Genomic DNA, 22,082 nt, shown 5'->3' with positions numbered 1-22,082 from the left:
TCTTCAAGTCCCGCTTTGTGTCAACTATGACCCATAAAGGTTCCTTTGGTACCACCCTAGGTGATGGCTACGTGTGGTAGGACCCTAACTAGGTTTTAGAGAATGGGGGAAGGAGCGTCGGGAAATACACGGGTGGATGATGAGGTTTGGACCGATGTCCTTCTCTGTTTGGGTTTTGTATTTCCTGGACTTCGAGGGTGCGGTCCTGTCTCTCCTGTGCTCAGAGCATGTGGCCTGCGGTGGTGGTCGTCAGCCTCATGTGTGCCCTTGCGTGCATGTGCCCGTGCGTGCATGTGTCCCTGCATGCATGTGGCCGTGCATGTGTGTGGGCGTGCGTGTGTGTGGCTGTGCGTGTGGCCGTGCGTGTGTGCCTGCAGAGAAGAGGTGACGCGCAGCGTGCTACCTCTCACTCTGTGGTGACAGATTTGGAGGTTTCTTCTCTCATCTGCATTTATTCATTTCCCCAAATTGTATAAATCTTGTCTTAAAAGTTCTTGGTTTTGCTTGAGTCTCCATCGTGTGGCATTTTGGGGAAACAGGGAAGGTGTGTGAACGCGTCACCATGGGGACTCCCGGCAGAGGGGATGTGCCCGCCCACCCTGACACGGTGTCCCCTTCCCGGCCGCTGCCCCATGGGCCACGCGCCGCAGCTCCGTGGCCCCAGCCGGGCCAGAGTCCACCTCATGGTCACCGAGGCCGCTCCTGGGAAGGCCCTGCGACATGGTCAGTCTCACGCAAGCGTGCCACAGCGGCCTGCTCTTCCTTAGCCCCTTGGCAACTCGGCCGCAGCATAAAGGAAACGGAGGAGGGCCTGCTTTGCGTTCCCCTCCCGAGGTCGGGGTCTCCCACGGTCGGGGTCTCCCACGGTCGCCGGCAGTGCCCGGCGTGTTGGTGGCAAAGTGCTGACTGGTGCGGCCCCTGGCGCTTCAGTTCCGCAGGTGGGAACACCCTCAATGCTTCTGGAAGCTACCAGGCTGAGGTCTGGGGCAGAAATCAGAGTGGAGGAGGTCGGCTTTGTGCAGGAGGAGAGCTTCCCTCAGGGGGACCTGCTCACACTGCTCACGCGAGCTTCCTGAGGTCAGAGGCTCCAGAAGGTCCACCTGGACTCAGTCTGCGTGCGGTTCTCATAGAGAGACAGGTGCAGGCTTTCCTGCGGGGCTGGGCCCTTGACTCTGTTTCCCTGGGATGCCCTCCTCGGGTCTCCGGGTGGCACCACAGAGGACGAGTTGCTGGACGTCCTGGGGCAGGAGCAAGGCACAGATGCCGTGGGGACGCACCTGGTGGGCTCCTTCTCCTCCGCGGGGTCCCCTGCCCTGGTCTGGGAGGGGGCGTTGGGACACCTCGGAAGAGCCCCTGATCTATCAGTGGAGCATCAGGGAGACCTGGGGTCGGCTTCTTATGTGAAAGAGAACAGCAGGGAACTCGGGGGTCTGTCGTTGGCATTTGGAACCACTGCGCTGGGTCAGGCACTGCCATGACCCTCGCCCCTGCCCAGGGCTGCTTTCTTCTTCCGGGCTGTCGGCTCCGCAGTGAAGATGGATCAGTCCCTGTCACTCCCCCGCCCCCAGAACCCAGACGGGAACCTCGGGGTCCTCTTGCCTAGAGCCACCTGTGATTCTGCTGCTGGCGGGTACCTGCCACGTGGGGTCGGGCCCCAGGCCTGTTTGCACAGGTCCCACACTTCCCAGGCTGCCTCCTGGGGTCTGCAGGCCCCGCGCAGGAGTGGCCGGCCGGCTCTCTGGACCCATCGGCCCCGCACGGTGCCCACATCCACTGGACAGGGCGGCCTGTCACCCACGGACACTGTGGCCGTGTGTCCCAGGCTCTGTGGGGTGCCCAGGGCCAGAAGGCACCATCTCTGTCTCGGGCCCAGAGTCACTCTTCTGTGACGCTGGAAGTGGGCGTCCCCCGGCCCCCTGGACTCAGCACTCGCCAGCTGAAGTCTCTCCCCATCAGTTCCCCTTTGACCTTTCTCTCTTTTGTGCCGTAGTTTAAGAAAACAGTTTAAATGCTCATGGAAGCGCATCTGTTTCTTCCAAGATCTTTGAGGAAATTATCACACGATTCCGTAACAGTTGAAATGTACCTGATCTGAGTTTTCTGGGGCGCGGTGTTGGGCCTGCAGCCGGTGCCGCCTCACTGACTCTGTCACTGTTGGTTCTCCTTATTCTGCACAGGCTCCATCGTCACCCTCCTCGCCCGTAGCTAACGAACCAAAATACGAGAAGCGCTGGCTAGACACGCTGTCCGTTCCTCTGTCTATGGCTCGAATCTCAAGGCACAAGGCTGGAGCGGAAACGTTAAGGTGTGTGACCCGGGTCCGAAAGGGCGAAAGCTCACGAACCCCGTCCACTGGCCGGTCCGTAGGAGCCCCTGAGGGCCCCGAGCGTCCGACCGCGGTCGTGTCCAGGCAGATGGATGAATGGAATGGAAGCCAGGCGGTGATCCGAGCAGCAGCTGCTTTCCTAGGAGCAGTGGTTGTGTCAAGGGCTGACGTGTCTCTCGTTAGCTCTGCTCAAACGTAGCGATTACAAGGAATCGTATGTCCACTTGTGAGTGTCCACAGGACTCGACTGGAAATAAGACCGCATTCTAGTCCAAGCTGCAGACGGTTCCCGAAAAGTCATTTACACCCTGTGGGCCTCTTTGTTGACACCAGTGAAGCGAGAGGCTAGGCCAGCATCCGCGTTGCGTGATGCCCGCGGCACTTGGAGCGCGGTTAATTAATCCGTTTCAAGCCTGTGTGTGTGAGGGGTGTGTTTTGTGGAAGGAGAGCATTTGCTGTCTTGCCCGGAAGCGTGACAAATGAGTAGCTGTGCTGCCGGGGCCCCTGGAAAGGCCGGCAAGGAAGCCCCTGCGGAACGTCCTTCCTGTCGTAAGACGGGCGTGCAGAGAACCGCATGGGCCGTGCGTGTCAGCAACCGAAGAGTTCGCTGTTTTGAGATTGAGCATTGGCTTTGATAAAATGTGCGTGCATGCCCACGTGTGTACATGCCTGCCTGAGCGTGTGTCCGTGTGCACACCTGTGTGTGTACACGCCTGCCTGAGCGTGTGCCTGGGTGTACACCTCTGTTTACACACCTGCCTGAGTGTGTGCCTGTGTTTGCACCTGTGTATACACACCTGCCTGAGGTTGTGCCCGCATGTGCACCTGTGTGTACACACCTGCTTATGTGCCCGTGTGCACCTGTGTGCGTACATGCCTGCCTGAACGTGTGCCCCTTGCGCACCTGTGTGTGTACACACCTACTTGAGCATATGCCCATGTGCACACCTGTGTGTGTACATGCCTGCCCGAGCATGTGCCTGTGTGCACATGCCTGTGCACACCTGCCTGAGCATGTGCCCCTGTGCGCACCTGTCTGTGTACACACCTGCCTGTGTGCCCGTGTGCACACCTGTGTGCATATGCACCTGCTGTGTGTGCCTTCGTGTGTGCTCGGGTGTCAGGTGGAGGAGAGGGGAGGCCTGGGTTCTCTTCAGGGAAAGGGAAAGTGTGTCTGATAAGGCTTCCGATGGTTATAATCGATTCTCAGTAATAACCGACATTAGTTACACAGCGTTTTAAAGTGAGTGTGCACATTCGTGAAAGGTGCTTGTGACACCATAGCATGAACCCCAACTGTAGGTTCGAGTGTTAAATGTGTGGCCGTCTTTGGAAAAGGTCAGCAGCCATGAAAAGTTAGGAGGGTGGGAAGAGGTAGAGGGAAACCTGGATAGAGACGACCGATGGTCAGTACTAGGTGAGAGGTGAGAGACGACGGTACAGAGGCTGGGGACACACGGGGACAGAGACCAGAGCTCCACGGTAGATACCCAGATAGGTGGCGAGTAAGACAGTGATAGACCGTGGAGGTGGAGGCGACGGATGTTGGAGATAGACGATGGATGGATCGATAGAGGAGAGATTGATGGATAGAGAGCGGTGACAGACGAAGGATGCGCAGGAACATGGTCTGCAGGTAGATGACGACGACAGGTAGGCAGGTCAGTACAGACGTCGTGTGTAACGAGCCGTCAAGGTTCCCGTGGCCACAGATCCCTCCTAAAAGATGCCCGTGTGCAGTTTTCTTAGGACCTGCTGCTCGGTTGGAGCTGGTTTGTTCGGAGCCCGACGGGCCGGGCGGCGGCTTTGGATCTCCACCTACCGCTGCCCGTGACCGCAGGGCTCCCGGGAAACTAGGGCCATTGAGTGTCCCCGAGCTCCCGCTGGCCGGCCGCCGTGCTGTGTCTCGGGAAGGGAAGACCCGACCCGCCTGTGGCAATGGGCCTGGTCTGGGCTTGCTCGTGCTTCCGCCTGGACCCGGAAAGGAGGCCGGTTCGGGACTCCAGGACCTGGACCTGGGTGGGCTGTGTGCTCGGGGGTGGGGGGAGAAGGTGGAGGCAGGAGGAGCCGCACGACCGTCCCAGGCCATCCCCATGGCGAGGACACTTCCTGAGGCCGCTGCATGGGCTCCCGGGGGTGGACACGCCGCCTGACCCCGGGGACACGGCCCACAGGAAGGAGCCCTCGTGTGCAGCCAGGGTAGGGTCTCCCAGGGGTGGACACGCCGCCTGACCCCAGGGACACGGCCCACGGGAAGAAGCCCTCGTGTGCGGTCAGGGTAGGGTCTCCCAGGGGTGGACACGCCGCCTGACCCCAGGGACACGGCCCATGGGAAGCAAGATAGCGACATCGCCTTGCGCCTTTCCAGGGCCCTGTGGCCTCGCCCTGCGAGGCTGTTTCTGGGCTCGTGCTTGTGGCCCGCGCAGGACAGAGGAGAAGATGTGGGCGTTCCTTCTTCCCACGGTTTTGTGCGGGTCTGAAGAAGCTTTGAAGTGCAGCAGACACTGGTGGGTTCCTGGTTCTGTGGACCAAGAAGCCTCACGGGGAGGCCGGTCTCACTCCGAGTGATTATCCCCCAAGAGCAGCATCGGTCGGTCCGCGACGGGTCCCCCCCGCCGCCAGCCGGCTTCTTGCTCCCGCTTGGACCGCCTCTTCGTGCGTGTGCGCGGGTGCTGGCCGCAGAAGGAGGAGGCAGCTCTTGGCCTCCCTTGCCGAGACGTGGGCGCGCAGGAGGTGCGGCAGGAGGAGGGAGCCTCGGGCCCTTTGTCCCGCTTGTGTTTTGAAGGCCACAGCGGAGGGGCTCCGGGGGGCTCAGTCGGTTGAGCATCTGACTCCTGGTTTCGGCCCAGGTCGTGGGATCGAGTCCCCGGGAAACCCAGCCACACGCTCCGCAGCGGGTCTGTGGGAGATCCCTCCCCCTGTGCTCCTCCCCCCACGCTCACTCGCGCTCCATCTCTAACAAATACATAAAATCTTTTAAAAGCAAAAGAGAAGAACAGTGAAACGATGTCTTGCCTTGTACAGCAAGATGCCAGTCTTCTCTGTAGGAGGTGACCTTATCCTACAGGAAAGCGCCCGTCATGGGGATCCCTGGGTGGCGCAGCAGTTTAGCGCCTGCCTTTGGTCCAGGGCCTGATCCTGGAGACTCGGGATCGAGTCCCACGTCGGGCTCCCTGCATGGGGCCTGCTTCTCCCTCTGCCTGTGTCTCTGCCTCTCTCTCTCTCTCTCTATGTCTATCATAAATAAATAAAAATAAATCTTAAAAAAAAAAAGAAAGCGCCCATCAGCAGCCAGACAGGCTTCCCGGCGTCCTGCATGGGGCCGACACGCTGCACAGAAGCACGTTTTGAGGAGTGACGCTGCGCCCACAGCGATCCTGCTGAGCACTCTGACCTGTTTTGGAAAGGATGGTCTGCCGTGAGCGTTCCTGCCGGGACAGGACTCGTCTGTAGCTCGTTGTCTGTGGTTGGGACCCCGGAAGTCACGGCCTGCGCGGCCTGTGGGTCAGGCGCGGTCGAACGGAGGGCCGTGGGCGTCTCCGTGCGGGGAGCGGCCCGTGTGGGATGTGGCTGGATCCGGGGCGGGGGAAGCGGGCGCGGGGCACTCGGGGTCTCATCTGTACCGGGTGCCCAGACAGGCGGCTGGTGGGGTCAACGTCGGCGTGTCCACAGCCGAATCCCCACGCACGCCCAGAGCTCCTAGGCCGCTCCGCCGGGCAGGCCCCTGTCCTCGTCCCCCTCGTGGGCCCTGGCCTGGCCCAGGGCCGCAGGACCCCGCCTGTCACACACCTGACCGGCTCTCTAACTACTCCTGAGACGAAACCCGCCGAACCCAGGTCACGTGGGTTTCCATTTCTGCTGCCCCAGGGGACGGGCCTGGGTGTGCCCCTCAACGCCCGCCCCACTGCTCCCCAGAGACCCCACCTCTCCAGGGCACGACCGCCCCCAAGACCCAGGTCGGAGGTTCCCGAGGTGCCTCCTGGTGCGGCTTGTGGGGAGGCTGCAGAGGGGTCCTCAGGTGGAGCCGGCGGGAGCACGTGGCCCCCCACTCGCGTCTCCAATCCCGTGCAGGAAGGCAAGACCCTCGGCACAGCCCCTGGCCAGCCTCATGCTCCGTGGCGGCTCCGGTGAGCGCCGGGCCCGAGGTGGCGTCTGCGTCCCGGGGGACGACCCGTGGGGCTCAGGGTCCTGGCGCCTGGGGCGGGCCCAGCAGGTTCAGGGACCCGGACAGCAGACACGCACATGTAGTGTGGCCTGTAGGGCCGCAACCAGCGCGGCTCCAACATGCAAATGACACTATCCGCGTGGTGGCGTGCTGTGGTGAGAAGCGAGCTTGTAGACGCCGAGACAGGGCTCTGTGTGCGTGTGCCCGTGTGTGTGCACGTGTGTGCATGTGTGTGCGCGCCTCATGCCCCGCATGCTTGCTCCTTTGCGGTGTCTCGTGGCCTCGGGCACATGCGTTACCCCATCAGCGCCATCTCCCTGTCCCTGTCCCTGCGGGGACTGCGTGGGGGTGTGTAGAGCGAGGGTGGAGTGGCGATACGTGTGCGAGAGGCCGGACGGAGCCCACGCTGAGGCTGCTTCTCCTCATGGACGGAAACGTGGACCTTGACTGTGTTTTAGGTGGTCAGGTGGTCATCGTCCAGAGCACGGGATCTGGAGGGACAGGGTTGGGGCCGAAGCCAGTCACCAGGCTTGTCAGCTGCCCCCCCCGGGAGGGGACGCGGTCCCGATGGTGCAGCATGGGGACCCTTCCCAGGGTCGACAAACAGGCCTGCGCATGGCGTCTTCTCATCTCGGGTGGACGCTCCAAGCTCCGTCACGAGCAGAAGGAACCCACGGCCTGTGCGTCAGCCTCACGGCCTGAGGGCCTCCAGTTCTGCAGGGACCGCAGCGCACGCGGGCCGTACTTCCCCCGGGTCCCATCCCGGGTCCCCGAGAGGCAGCAGCAAGCCCCCCAGGAGCCCTTGGTGTGGCCGGTCCTCCCCTCCCATCCATGACAGTTTCTGCACATGGCCTGGTTTGTCCCCGGGGAAGCCCTTACTGCCGATCCCTGAAACCCGGGGTGGGGTGCCCCGGAGTGCCGAGCCCACCGGCCGTGGTGTCTGTGGGTGTTTGCTGCGACGGCAGCCGTGGCCATGGGGACAGAATCCTGAAAAGGCTGAGCAGATGCTCTGACTGCAGAGCCGTGTGGCCGGGCTCCGCGGGGCGGTGGGAGGGGACGGGGGGGACGGAGAGGAGGTGGGGCCTGGACTGGGGGTGGACACAGCCTGGGAGGGGGAAAGGAGGAGGCGGGGGGACAGAGGTCGTGTGGACGTGGTCAGGGGTCCGGCCTGGGGAGAGTAGAGGATAGGGGGACAGAGGTCGTGTGGTCGGGACTGGGGTGGACATGGTCAGAGGTCGGGCCTGGGAGGGGAAGGAGAGGGAGGGGGGACAGAGGACACGGGGTCGGCATGTGTCCTGGGCCAGAGGGGAGGACTGTCCGCTCGGGAGGTGGCTCGGGGACGGGGTCAGACTCTCGTCCCGACTGACACGTCTATCTGGCCGTCGTCTGCGCAAGGACGTGAGGGTGGGCGGCGTGGACTGATGCGCCGTGTTGTCACAGAGAATGCAGGAAGCGGCCGGGCAGCCCTTTCCGTGGCAGCTGCGTGGGCCAGCGGGGCCTGCAGAGCCCGGGGCCCCCTCGGGGCGTAGGCAACAGACGCTTCTGTGCTCGGAGTTCTGGGCCAGACGTCCCCGCGCAGGTCCCGTGGGGCTGGAGCTGCTCGGGGCCTCCTCCCGGCTTGCACACGGCCGTGTCCTCCCCGGGTGGGGACGGAGCGCCGGCGTGTCTTCCCATGAGGACAGCAGCCCTGCGGGGTCAGGGCCGCACTCAGGTCACCCGTCCCCAGGGTCGTGCCCGCGGGGCATCGCGGCTGGAGCTCGCGAATCACGGCAGTTACGTGTGGGGAGCCTTTGAGAAAGGCTGCGCGTGGTCAGGACTGAACCAGGGCCGTGGGGCGCTCCGTCGTAAATCAGAGGCCGTGTGCGCGGTGAAGTCCCGTGGACGCCGAGCACGCCGAGGTCCACCTGCCGGGTCGTTTCGTGGGGGCTCCTGGCGCCGCGGTTCCCAAGGACCCCAGGGACCCCGAGACCACGACTCACCTTTACTGAAAGACCCACGGTTACTTCCTACACCGCTTCGCTCTTGTACTTTTTAATTGAATTGGAGATGGCCTTTAGGTCTGGGTTTCAAAGCTGGGAACCTAATTTTGGGGGCCGTACATGCTGGTCGCGTGGCCGCGGCTCCCGTGGGCCCCGGGCCGCACTGCAGGTGCCGTGGGTGTGGCCCCCCCTCGGGCCGTGTGCACACCGTGGCTCCCTCTTCCCGCAGGTGCAGCGCGTTTGAGGTGCTGGCTCTGGACGGGGTCAGCACGGGGATCCTGCAGTTCCGCTCGGCCCAGGAGGGCGCCGCCTGGCTGAGAGCCGTGTCCGCGAACATCAGGGACCTGACGCTGCAGAGTGTGAGCAGACGCCCCGTGACTTAGGCCTCCACGCTTTGTCCACGAAATAGTGTGATGCTTTCGTTATTTATGATGGACCCTAAAATAGTTATAAGATTAATAGGGAAGCATGTAGTTGTCTTCAACACACCATCAAACCCCCCCCGCTGCCCCTCCTCACCCTGCAGCAGCACCTGCCCCCCATCCCCACGCCCCCTTCCCGTCCCCAACCCCCACTACCCCACCTCCCGCTGCGCATCCTCAACCTGCAGCAGCACCTGCCCCCAGTCCCCACCTCCCTGCCTGTCCCCACCCTGCAGCAGCACCTGCCCCCATCCCAACCCCCTGCTGCCCGTCCCCACCCTGCAGCAGCACCTGCCCCCAGTCCCCACCTCCCTGCCTGTCCCCACCCTGCAGCAGCACCTGCCCCCCCTTCCCCATCCCCCACCCATCCCCACCCTGCAGCAGCACCTGCCCCCCCGTCCCCACCCCCTGCCCGTCCCTGCCCTGCAGCAGCACCTGCCCCCCCCCCGTCCCCACCCCCTGCCTGTCCCCGCCCTGCAACAGCGCCTGCCCCCATCCCCCACCCCGCAGTCCCCCCCTTTCCACACCCCCTGCTTCCCGGAAGCTGTGAGACGGGCTAACCGAGCACATTCCCGTATCTGGGAAGCGGCACGGTGCTCGACTTCGGTTCTGCAGCCCGGCGCGTCTCTAGGACCCGAGTGTTCAGACCTGACATTTCAAATTCCGCAAGAATCTGGGTGGACTAAAAGCAAAGAGAAAAGCAAGCAGGGGAGGTGGGTGGGTGCGTGCCGGTGCCCACGGCAGCCCCAGGCCGGGCGAGTCTTAGGTGCTCCCGCAGGCCGAGCCCAGAGGAGGGAAACGCCGTCGCCCCCAGAGCCAGGCTCCCCGCCCCCCGCCCCGCGCGTCACTTCTGGGCCTCCCCCCACCCCGCGGCTGCATCCCAGGACCTTGGGGCCACTTCAGTGAAGGAGCTCACGGAAGGGGAACCCCTGGGATCCCCAGAGCAGCAGGCGTCTTCCCCATTTTTCCAGATGTTGACACATAAGCATCTCCCATCCCAAAGCCTCACTCACGCAACGTGCTGACCTGACACAGAATGATTTCCGCGAGTTGACCTTAGGACTCCTTTCCGTTGTGAGGATTGCTGCCGTCGTGGTTTGGTTTTTGGGTGAGAAATGCCCCGTGGAACACACAAGCTCCCAGGGACGCCCCGTGCAGCTCCGACAGGTGGGACACTCGTGGCATTTTGGTTCTCGTCCCGCTGACACCTTGCCTCCCTCTCTGCAGGTGAGGATGGCGAACAAGTGCTGTTCCTCCTGTGACCAGGTGGGTCCTGCAGTTTTCACGCTGAGCATGCGCGAGTCTCCATAAGCAGCTCCTCCTGGTTTTGGAACTTGATTTGGGACTTTGGGGGGTGAGTCGGGTCCTTCCCCCAGGGCAGGAGGAATGGCCTGGTCCTCCCTCCAGGCGACACGGGCTCCGGGCGGCTGTGTGTCTGTGGGGGAGGCGGGTGCCGGGTAAGCCGAGGGGTGTTCCTTGTTGCAGACACACCTGCATGATGTGGCTTCGTGCGACTTCCAGACACCTCCTCAACCGGAGAGCTCTGCCCCGGAGAGGCCTCTGGCCAGCAGATGGTGGGGGGTCAGGGGAGCCTGCACCCTGGGCAGGTGGCGTCCCCGCAGTGACCCAGGCCTGCTGACCAGGATCCACCCCTCAGTCCTCAGGGCAGAGCCAGCCATGGTGGGCTGCCTCCCCGATCCGGGTTGCCCCCCACTAGGTCTGTGGGTTCACAGGGCTGAGCCGCCTCCTCGATCCTGGGTTCCCCCCACTAGGTCTATGGGTTCACAGAGCTGAGCCACCTCCCCGATCCGGGGTCCCCACCACTAGGTCTGTGGATTCGCAGGGCTGAGCTGCCTCCCCGATCCAGGGTCCCCCCACTAGGTCTGTGGGTTCGCAGGGCTGAGCCACCTCCCCGATCCGGGGTCCCCACCACTAGGTCTGTGGGTTCGCAGGGCTGAGCCACCTCCCTAATCCAGGGTCCCCCCAAGTCTATGGGTTCACAGGGCTGAGCCACCTCCCCGATCCGGGGTCTCCCCCAAGTCTGTGGGTTCACAGGGGTGACCCCTCTGCCCAGGCAGTTTGAGCAGCAGAGGAGGAAGCTTGGAAGCCACCCTGTTGGTCGTGTCCCTCCCGAGAAAGTGCAGCTGGGGCTGTGAGCGTGGGCAGCGAGTTCCCATCACGCCTGGGTGGGTGTGGGGTGTGGGCGCCCGCTCAGGGCGCTGGGTGCAGCCCTCGCACAGCCGGCCGAGGTCAGGAGGCCTGCGGCCCGGGGAGCCCGCATGTGCAGGGCGGGAGCAGGGCTGCTGGAGCTGGGCCCTCCAGTCAGTGGCCGTAAGCGGCACGGATGCAGAGGATGCCCCGTTGAGCGCGCCTTTACCTCTTGTCACGTTTTTCTTGATCACGACCAGTCCGATCCGCATTCAAGAGCTGAGGCTGCTTGGCTGTTCATCAGCGAAAGTTCTAGCTCGTCCCCAGATTAGTAAGGTTCCTCTCTGTCCTTGCATCAAATGCCATTGTCTTGCTCCGCGCTGTGTCTCCAAGGTGGAGGCTCTCGTGGACTCGTCCACGGGGGACGGAGCTCCATGGCCCACGTGCAGAGTGTGTCCTCACCCGTTGGGTTGGCATCGGCCGGACACCGGACCGGGCCCGTCCGCTCGCCTCCGGGAGCGGTCCCCCCCCACCTTGATCCTGGACATCAAGATCGGCAGCGCGTCCCACGGGGGGGTGGTTCTCACGACACCGCCGGATCGAGGGACGCTCGGTGTCCTAGGAATGCGGCGTTTCCGTCGCTGGGTGGGACGCTGCCCGGACTCCGTGGAGGGCCCCCGCGGTCCGCGGTCCTCACAGGAGGGCAGGCGCGCCGCCCGCAGCTTCCACGGGGCTCGAGCACCACGCACGGAGGAGCAGCTCCAGGCCGGCATCGCGCGTGCCTTGTCTGGTTAGGGTCTCAGCAGAGCTCAAAGCAACTTAAAGCTCTCCGAGGAACAAAACCCCCGAAACCGAGAACACGAGGTGGTTGGGGCGGGAGACGGCAGCGCGGTGGGATCATCTTGCTCTCGCTTCATCTTGGCGCGGTGTTATCACTTAAACCGCGTTTGTGCAAGGCTCCTCCGTGCCCCCGTGTCATTAACACCTGTGTCCTGGTCCCAGGTAAGCCCTTTCCTGGTGACAGTTTGGCCGGAGTAACATCTGAGCCGCAGTCTCTTCCGTAAGGTCACAACGCTTTAATGCGTAACCTAAACACTTTTCTCTGACCTTAAAATTTCTGTTATGGCTTCTCAGGGGCTCGAGTTAGTTTATTAGGAAGGAAATATCAGAGATGGGTGTTACCGCGTGGGTTTATTGCCGCACCACCCCTGCCGTGTCTCACTGTGCTCTTGGCAGGGGACTAGTGCACTTTTTTTCCAGGAAGTAAACATTTTGTCTATGTGATAGGAATTTAGTGAAATTGGGCCCTTTAAGAACAAGAAGTAATGCTTTTCTCATTCTAAGCAGTTAATTCCTGATTTTGATATGTAGCAAGGATATATAATATTTGAATAAATATTTGAAAAAATAAGTGTATTTAGGAACCCCTGAAATTGGCAAAAAACAAATCTAAAGTAGAATTAGAAGATCATAGAAAAGGCCTGGAGTGTGTGTGTGTGTATATATATATTTAGACTCATATTTAGTGAATAAGATGACTGTATACTTTGCCATCCAAACAGAGGCAGGCCCTTCTGGGATGACGGCCAGCCTAACAGGGACAGTCATACATTTAAAATTTCCCTGGGCTATATGTTGGCAAATTGAACTCCAATTTAAAAGAGAAAAAGAAATAAGAAATAAAAATCATATCGTGACCTGTAACTAAAAAAGTCACAGAATGTTGATAAAATATAATAAAAATCATTGAAATGTGAAAAAAAATTTCCCTGGGCAAACCAGAACACATGTTCCCTGCTAAAATAGCAAATAGCTCTGTACATTTCCAAATGAAATTTCACCTGGAAAACTTGAGTTAAAGAGAACTGTGAACGCCTTATTCACCAAATCCAAAAGGAACCCGAATCTCAGGTAACATGGGCTTTTTCTGTAAAGGACCAGCTGTACAGCGTCATCCGAAGGACACTTAACTAATTATCTTGACTCATTCAAGTGGGAAAAAAAAGGGCTTTCCTATGGAAATGGCATCAGAAGAGATAAATGAAAATATGCTCATTTGTTATAATGGTCGTGTTCTCTTAATTTAATCATAGTGATGTGATCAGGTAGGTGTTCATAAAAATATAATATACGTTTCTTGGAAACACAATAAGCCATTAGAAAATTCATAATGTAAAACATAAAATTAGGCAACCTTAAGATTATTTATGAACTACATATACCTAAAAAAGATTTCATAAAGTAGGCAACGTTTCCAATAACAGCTAAGCTCTAATTTATCTCTGCTAATTGATCCAGGCCGAAGTCAATTATATATGGAATTTCATTAAGTTTACATAGTTTATAGGCATTTCAGATGATTAATAGTCAGAGTTTCATGAAATTTCTTTCTGTGAGTTTCCATTTGCATCTTGACCAGGACATCTTTCACCAGGTGTGGGAACTGTCCTGCAAACCGCAGAGGCAGGATGACACCCCCCACCCGAGCCCCCAGGACAGTGACCAGCCTGCTACGGGAATGGCCCCTCCAATTCCTGGGACAGTGACGCACCTGCTACAGGGAGGCCCCCCAGCTCCCGGGACAGGGACGCACCTGCTATAGGGACGACCCTCCCAGCCCCTGGGATAGTGATGCACCTGCTAGGGCTTGGGTCTAATCTCAGAGGTTTCCGTCTGCAGGTTGTGCACATGGGGTGGGTCATCGAGAGACTCGAAGACACCGGCTCCTGCCAGACCTGCTGCTCCAAGTTCCTAGTGCTGAAAGGCTCGTCCCTGCACGTGTTCAGCATGCCGCCGGTAAGGACGCTTGGGTTCCCGGGGGAGGGGCCGCTCACCTGAGGGGCAGCGGGGTCAGGGGAGGTGAGACCGTTTTCATTCTACAGGACAGGCCTCGGGGGTGCATCTGTGTTAATGAGGCCCAATTGAGGGGAGATTCGGTTGTATAGAAAGTTGGTTCTGGCCTGGTGCTCAGGAGCACCTCGCCATCTCTGGAGGAGTCTGGGGGCCCCGCGGCTCTGAGCTCCACATGAGCCCTTGTCAGGCCAGGGAGCTCCAGCCACTCACAGAGCGAGACATGTCGGGCATCTGGCCCCGTGTGGACCCACCTGTCACTGCATCGGGGAGGCAGCTCAGGGGCGGAGGGGGACATGCTCCCGGGCATTGCTCCCGCACCCGTCCCGGAGCGGCTCCCACGACCCACCCTAACCCTCCCGGCTCACCTGGGGAGTCCCGTCCTAGTAATGCCCGTGGAAAACTAAAAGGCGAAGGCCGAGGTATTTATAAATATTCAATCTGAGGATAGCGCGAGTTCACTTATGTGCATGCCTCCTAATGTCATTAAGTTTAAATGTCCCTGGTGACCTCAACTGTCGGTGCTAAATATCACCTGTAAAATCAGAGTGAAGTAAATGCTCCCGGGACAGGCTTGTATTAAACGGAGATTTACGTGGGAGTTGTCTGTCCTGACAAAATCCTGGAAGTGCACTCGGGTCTGGGAGCATCTCACCTGCACCCACCTCTGCTTCACCACGCCTGGCATCACGCCTCTCGGGGTGTGCGTGGGCCACAGAGTATCCATCCCCGTGTGTGCGTGGACCACTGAGTATCTATCCTGGGGTCCTTCCTGGGAGCCAAGAGGCCAGGGCGCTGTTGTCTCGGCAGTAAGTCTCGACCCCTGGCCTGATGCTCCGGGTAGAAGCAGCAGGTGTGAGTTGTCCCTTGTCCCGTGGCAGACGATGGTCTGTAGTCCTGTGACAACATCTTGGTCCCTCAGGGGACGCTCTTGGGTGTCTCCCCGCTTAGGTGGGACAGGATGGCTGGGGGCTGGAATTGGGTGCTTCCCCTGCTGGGGTAGAGGGGGCCCCAGCAGCAGTGGCCCTGGCTCAGTGGCCCCCAAGGTGCCCGGGAAGAACTGTGCTCTGGGGCATTCCAGAAGGCTCTGGGGGGACATCCCCTGTCGTTTTCTGTGGGAACCTGGCTGGGCTCCTGCAGGGGAACCTCGCAGTGTTGAGTGGCCTTGCTGACCCCATGATTGGGGGCCCTGCTGGTTTGACCTCTTGGGGTCGCACACCCGGACCCCCCACAGTTTGCTCCCAAAGGTCCGCGTCCTCCTGCCGGCGCAGGTCGGGGCAGTGGGCTCCCCTCCAAGGCGCCGCCCTGGGGGCCCAGCTGACCTGGATCCTCCTTACGGCCCGTGTGCACCAGGTTTTCACTTGTACCGTAGGGCCAGTGACTTGCAGCCTCCTCGCGCACCAGACACGGTGTTATGCGGGCTTAAACAAATCGTTCTCATGCATTATCCAAAATAACAAAAGTCTACCTTTAAATGGGGACTGGAAAGATTGTATAAGACAGTAAGGAGTTTTACTGCGAAAATACCAGGAAAAGAGGAGCTTCACAAATAAGCTATAAATTCCTAGTTGTTGGCTGTGGGCCGTGACCCGAACCTGCCCATGTGCCAGCGCAGGACTTGACGAGTGTTGTTACCTTTACCGACAGTGTCCGCAGTGTGGGCGCCGGACAGTGGATGGCAGCCGGCACGCCCCACGGGACCGCGGTGAGCATTGCGAAGCGGCACTGGGACATTCAGAAATGTGTTTGAAACTCTAGAACATGTCAATTTAACTGATAAACTTTGCTGTTAGCATTCTGCAGCTTCTCACTGCAAAAGCACCACATGAAATACAGCAAGTGAATTTATTCCGAAATATGTACAGGTACTTGGCCAGCCCTTGGACGTCGTAGCCTGGAGCTGGTGGCAATTTGCCAGTAACGATTCCGCTCGGCCCCCAAATCTGTAGCAATCGCATGTTAAGTTTTTTTTTGTTTTTTAATTTTTATTTATTTATGATAGTCACACAGAGAGAGAGAGAGGCAGAGACAGACAGAGGGAGAAGCAGGCTCCATGCACCAGGAGCCTGACGTGGGATTCGATCCCGGATCTCCAGGATCGCGCCCTGGGCCAAAGGCAGGCGCCAAACCGCTGCGCCACCCAGGGATCCCCGCATGTTAAGTTTTTATTGTCTGTATTTATGCTACGGTGACACGAAACACGAGGGTTCTGAACCTGAGACAGACTTGCTGTGACTCCCCGCACATCTCAGCGCCAGTTTCCGGGCGCCACTGCATTCCACACGGACAGAGGTCTGAGCAGAGGGGGGACGCAGCCCAGGGGAGACTCTGCCCTGCTGACCATGCAGACAGGGCTCTGTGGAGACGTGGGCTGCAGCCCGTCACCTGTGAGGAGACAGGTGGCTCCAGGCAGGCAGGTCCGCAGGTGTCCCTGACGTTTCGCTTTCTCTGTCCCATTTCCGTCCCCGCTGCCTCTCCTCTTTCTTTCACTCAGAAAGCCTGAGCACACTCACGGAGCCTGGCTCTCAACACGTCAAGTCACAACACTTGAGTAAGTTTCTGAAAGGTCCAAAGATTCTCTGCCGGATACTCCAGGAAGAGCTGGAAGAGAGTCATATGTCAGGGATGGTTTCTGAGATCCCTCAAGATGAAGCAAAGGGACAACACTGATGCCAATCAGGGAAACGAGGGACAAGGGGCTGGAAGAGTCAGGGGCACGGGGGGCGTGCACACTCCTGGCTCCGGGTCCAGGTGTCGGGGCAGAGGCGGGGCCCGGAGGGGGGCTGGCCCATCTCCCAGGCCCGCAGGTGCTCCCAGGTGCTCCCAGGTATGGGTTAAAGCAGGATCGTTCTCAGCCGCCTTCCTTCCCACCAGCCGGTTCTTTCTGACTCGCAAATTGGGATCTGAGGAACCGTGAGCTCCTCCTGTTGGCAAACATCAGTAAAGTGTGTTGATGACAGTTACAGGGCCAGTTTCACAGCGTCTCACACATTAACGTGTGAATTCCGTGGCAGTTACCTATGAACGTGCGGGAAACACCAGAGGCAATTGTAAGAATGTCAATTAGGCAAATGTATTCTATCATCTAGAATTTTTTTTCCTAAAAAGAAATAGTTTAATTGAAGCTCTGTAGGCTGCAGCGATGCCAGACGATCACGTGTCTAATGCAGAATTACTGTGTCGCCCCTGGGGCTGCACGGTAGGTGTCCCGATACTATTAACAGACAGATACTACCTCCCATGGCCTAAAATTTCTGCTACATTCAAAATCAAATGTGGTCCCAAAACGTAGAAACTGCCGACTCTGACTCCGTGCCCGGGGAAGAGTATCAGTGGCAGGTGCTTACAGACCTTCCCGTTTGTGGCAAAGTCTGGTTATTCCCCTTTCGTTGCCTGCTGGTTGGAAAGGTTGAGATGCCCCGTGGGTCAGGGTTCCTTTCCCCGCTGAGTCCCCGGGAAGGCGCGTGAGGATCCGGGCTCCGCTCCCATCCCCGTCTCTGCGACGGGCAGGCGTGGGCTCGCCTCGGAGCGCCGCTCCTCGTCCTCTCCTGCCGTGAGGAGATCTCCCCCGCTCCCCCGAGAGGCCGTGCAGACTGGCCACGTGCACCTGAGGACCTCGGGTGTAAGGACGTGACGTCACAGAGCATCTAGTTCGCAAAGCCAGCAGGCCCGACTGAGGATGATCTCCGCGCAAGGACGGTCTCCTCGCTCACTCTCCACCTTCCTCCCCAACGTCTGTCCGTCTTCCTTGCCTTGTGAAACGGTCACACCTGGACTGTTTTCTTCACAGTCCCCAAAAAGAGTCGTCACTGGCCCATATATTTAAGACACAGCTCAGATCTGCTCGGGCTGGGGTGGGACCTGGGGACCTGCATTCCAGGCAAGCTCACAGGCGGTGCTGGTGCTGCTGGTTCACATGGCCTCACACCTGCAGAGCTTTCTAATACATCTAATACATTTTAAGTAAATTTACTTAAGATTAAAAGTTCAGGGCAGCCCGGGGGGCTCAGTGGCTTAGCGCTGCCTTCTGTCCAGGGCGTGATCCTGGAGACCCGGGATCAAGTCCTGCGTCGGGCTCCCTGCACGGAGCCTGCTTCTCCCTCTGCCTGTGTCTCTGCCTCTCTCTCTCTCTCTCTCTATCTCTCTGAGTCTCTCATGAATAAATAAATTTAAAAAATTATAAGTCCAGGCCTCTGAGCCCCACTCCACGCTTGCCAGCTCTGAGTCACCCAGATGGTGCCGGCCCCTGCCTCCTGACGGGCTTCGCGGGCAACTCATGGCTGTGCTCGGTTGAGATCTCACCCCATCACTCACCGCTGCCCTCCAACCTCTGATTCTGAACTTAGATCAACCCTCTGATTACACACAGATATGTGGACACACACACACACACACACACACACACGTGTAATCTATCACTTTACTAATTCCGGAGATGCTGGTCGCATCCTGGGAAAGGCCATGTCCTGCATCGTCCCTCCGTGTGCGGTGGCCGGGTTTACTGTGGGATGTGCACAGCCCAGACACTTTGCAGAGTCAGAACTAATGAAACAGAAGGTGAAAGGAGCCCCGAGGGGCATCCTGGGTCCCTTGGGGGCCATTTGCATCAAGCAGGCCCTTAGGAATGCCTGGTGCTTGTGCTTTTGCTGAATCGGAGGAGCGTTCACAGTTGCGAAGCTTGAGGACGGCAGAGCCACGCGCTGACGCAGGCGTGCATAGTGCAGGTTCACAGCAGCGAGGAAGCTCAAGGGAGAATGTTCTGGACACTGGGGTTGTTTTCTTTGTGTTTCTGTGATTCTCCAAAATACAGCCACGTTGTTGTTTCTGGGAAAGTTGAACAGTATGTCCAGGTTCATCCTGTGGCCCCGTGCTCTCCTGCGCCCCAAAGTGACCTTCCAGGTACCACTCTCACTGACCTTCTTGCTTTTATATTTTACCTTTTGCATCATTGTTTTGGTGTTTTTGTTTTGTTTGTTTGTTTTTTTTTTTAAATCACAGGAGCAGTGACTTAACTCTGGGTCCGTTGATATTTAAGTGGCAACACATCCCTGTGATTTTCGTGTCATTAACTGCTCGGTGAAACGTTTCGAGGAGATGGGTTTGAAATGCCTGGTTGCGTCCCCGTGTTTATTTGGTGGAACGATTTCGAGAAGGTCACCACTTGGCACGTCAAGTACCTTCAACATTTCAAAGACACAGTGAACCTCTGATTAGTTTCATTTTTTTTTTTATCTGTAGTTTTAACAGCTGGAAAACAAGTGCCGGGTGAGCAATAAACATCAGGATGTGTCACGGTGTTGACTATTTCAGGTCTTCTGCGGGAACAGCTCTGCTGTAGATACCCGTGGACTGAATCGTCAGCTGTGTCCAAAAGTTGGATGAGTTGATCATGATTATTGTTAAAAGAGTTGCAAAACCCAACGGCAGGCCAATCAAAAACATGTTGATAAGCTAATAAATTTGTATTATTTCTGGAATGGAACAAACTAGTAAGTTTAGTCCTAAACCACAAGACTGGACACACGCTGGAGGTCACGCTGCAGCAAACGCACGGACTCACCCACGCTCACACACACTAGCTCTACACTTGACCTAGAATTGGTCCTTAGTTCAGTGTAAAGGGAATCCGAAATGAATCCTATGCCTGCACCTGCACAGGCGTAGTGGATGAGCCCCACACACACCGGCGAGCTGTGCCACGCGCCGACGGAGGCGAGCCGGGCTACTCCTCACATCCACCACCACGTACGAGGTCCGGCGTCCCTGCCGTCCTGCTCGTGGCTTAGAATGTAGTTAAGGCAAAGACATGGCGACTCCCTCCATTGCTGGAAATGTTCGCATTTGTCCAACTAAAAGTCGTGTTTTTTTTTTTTTTCACGTACACTGTGCAGCCTCCTCCAGCCTCACCGAGGCGTACCCAGCAAAGCCACAGTCCTTTAAAGTGTGCAGCGTGGTTGTTTGACGTCTGTGTACACGGACGCCGTGAGCGGCCTCCCCGGCCGAGTTAACGAGCATACACAGCGTCTCCTGTAGTTCCTTGGGCAAGGAGGAGGATGCTTATGGTTTATGGGTGTGTTTTACATTTCTTACAGGTGAGCACGTTAGACTGGGGACGAGCAGAAGAAACCTACAACCTCTGTGAGGTCCTATTTAAACTCCACAAGGTGGGTGTCCTTCGTACAGGGGATGCTTTCGTATAAATAGGATGTGCCTCCGGGTTTAAGGAGTACATTGCAATAGTAAGATAAGCCGAACATCTTCTGTATTCACCCCATTTCCCATCCTCAGTGATGCCACCCTGTTGCTCATGAAGGCGGATGTGTGGGTGGGCGGGCGGGTGGATGGTGTGCACGAGTGGGATGTGTGCGTGCACTGGGGAGAGGGTGTCCCCGTTACCACCCCCTACAGTAACATCCTCCAGGATCTTCGGTTTATTGTCGTCCTTGCCGTTGTTTCCAATCAGTCAGATACGAGCCCGGGTCCTAAGAGTGCTTCTTATGAGGGGCTGGCCTGAGCTGGCCAGAGCGACGGATCCGTGTCCACTCCTACAGAGGGAAGTACTCATTGGCTAGGGACGGGCAAAGTGTCACCCATTACACACACGCTGGGCCTTCCGAATCATCCCGCTTACTCGAACAGTTCCAGAGTAGCGCATCCATTGCCACAAAATCAGTTCTGTTTCTGCCGGGCTGACACCTCACCTGGGCCTGGCGGGGCCGGGGCTCGGGGCTCCCGCTTACCCGGGCCGTCGCGTGTTGCCCTGTCGGAGGGGAGGACAGCTGGCTGTGCGAATGCGATTCCACCAAGCGGCACAGGCCTAGGAGACACAGTTATCCCGTCGGTGGACTTTTAACAGACCTCAGGTTTGTAGAGGATTCGTTAAACCACGAAATCATACACCGGGGTTGGGAAGTGGAACCTGAGATGGAGAACGAGGGAAGGAAGTGAGCCGGGCCCCTGAGCGAGCCCAGGGGAGGGCGGCTGGGCACCCCTGAGCCACCGCTGCCCCATCCCAGCGGCCTCGGAGTGCTCCTGGCTGTGGCTGGTGCCCAGGCTGGTGGGGACGCTTGGGGGCTGCTCGGAGAGGACCAGGGGGTGTCACCCCCCGTCATGGGGCAGAGGTGCACGCGGCAGAGCTTTCCTGCCCTGACCCTCAACCCGCTGTGCCCGGACCCGCTGAAATCAGGCCGCCCCACAGTGTGCGGGCAGCAGGCAGGTGGTGACTGTGGCAGAGGGTTTGTTCTGTGTGAAGTGCGGGCTCTGGAGTCGGACGGGCGGACTCCCCGCCCTGAAGTGTAAGTTTCTCTTTTTTTTTTTTTTGTATATTTTTTATTTGAGTTCAATTTGCCAACATATAGCATAACACCCAGTGCTCATCCCGTCAAGTGCCCCCCTCAGTGCCCGTCACGCATTCACCCCCACCCCTGCCCTCCTCCCCTTCCACCACCCCTGGTTCGTCTCCCAGGGTTAGGAGTCTCTCATGGTCTGTCTCCCTCTCTGATATTTTCACTCATTTTCTCTCCTTTCCCTTTATTCCTTTTCACTATTTCTTATATTCCCCAAATGAATGAGACCATATAATGTTTGTCCTTCTCCGACTGACTTACTTCACTCAGCATCATACCCTCCAGGTCCATCCACGTCGAAGCAAATGGTGGGTATTTGTCGTTTCTAATGGCTGAGGAATATTCCATGTATACATAAACCACATCTTCTTTATCCATTCATCTTACGATGGACACCGAGGCTCCTTCCACAGTTTGGCTATCGTGGCCATTGCTGCTATAAACATCGGGGTGCAGGTGTCCCAGCATTTCATTGCATCAGTATCTTTGGGGTAAATCCCCAACAGTGCAATTGCTGGGTCGTAGGGCAGGTCTATTTTTAACTCTTTGAGGAACCTCCACACAGTTTTCCAGAGTGGCTGCACCAGGTCACATTCCCACCAACAGTGCAGGAGGGTTCCCCTTGCTCCACATCCTCTCCAACAGTTGTGGTTTCCTGCCTTGTTAATGTTCCCCATTCTCGCTGGTGTGAGGTGGGATCTCATTGTGGTTTTGATTTGTATTTCCCTGATGGCAAGTGATGCGGAGCATTTTCTCATGTGCATGTTGGCCATGTCTATGTCTTCCTCTGTGAGATTTCTCTTCATGCCTTTTGCCCATTTCATGATTGGATTGTTTGTTTCTCTG

The 22,082-nt window shown here is 58.1% G+C and overlaps 1 protein-coding gene across 1 annotated transcript in view; it reads left to right on the top strand.

Moving 5' to 3' along the window:
* The window catches only part of SNTG2 (syntrophin gamma 2), a 96,290-nt gene that overhangs the window by 50,657 nt on the left and 23,551 nt on the right, over positions 1 to 22,082 (top strand). Inside the window, exons 19-23 of the mRNA XM_077916011.1 lie at positions 2,178 to 2,305; positions 8,700 to 8,829; positions 10,120 to 10,158; positions 13,720 to 13,836; positions 19,983 to 20,054. Coding sequence (XP_077772137.1) covers positions 2,178 to 2,305; positions 8,700 to 8,829; positions 10,120 to 10,158; positions 13,720 to 13,836; positions 19,983 to 20,054 — 486 coding nt within the window. The remainder of the gene's footprint in view (positions 1 to 2,177; positions 2,306 to 8,699; positions 8,830 to 10,119; positions 10,159 to 13,719; positions 13,837 to 19,982; positions 20,055 to 22,082) is intronic.

Source organism: Canis aureus, chromosome 12, assembly GCF_053574225.1.
Source record: "Canis aureus isolate CA01 chromosome 12, VMU_Caureus_v.1.0, whole genome shotgun sequence".
NCBI lineage: Eukaryota > Metazoa > Chordata > Mammalia > Carnivora > Canidae > Canis > Canis aureus.
Note: the sequence above shows the minus strand (reverse complement) of the source record. Positions and strands in the feature narration are given on the sequence as shown.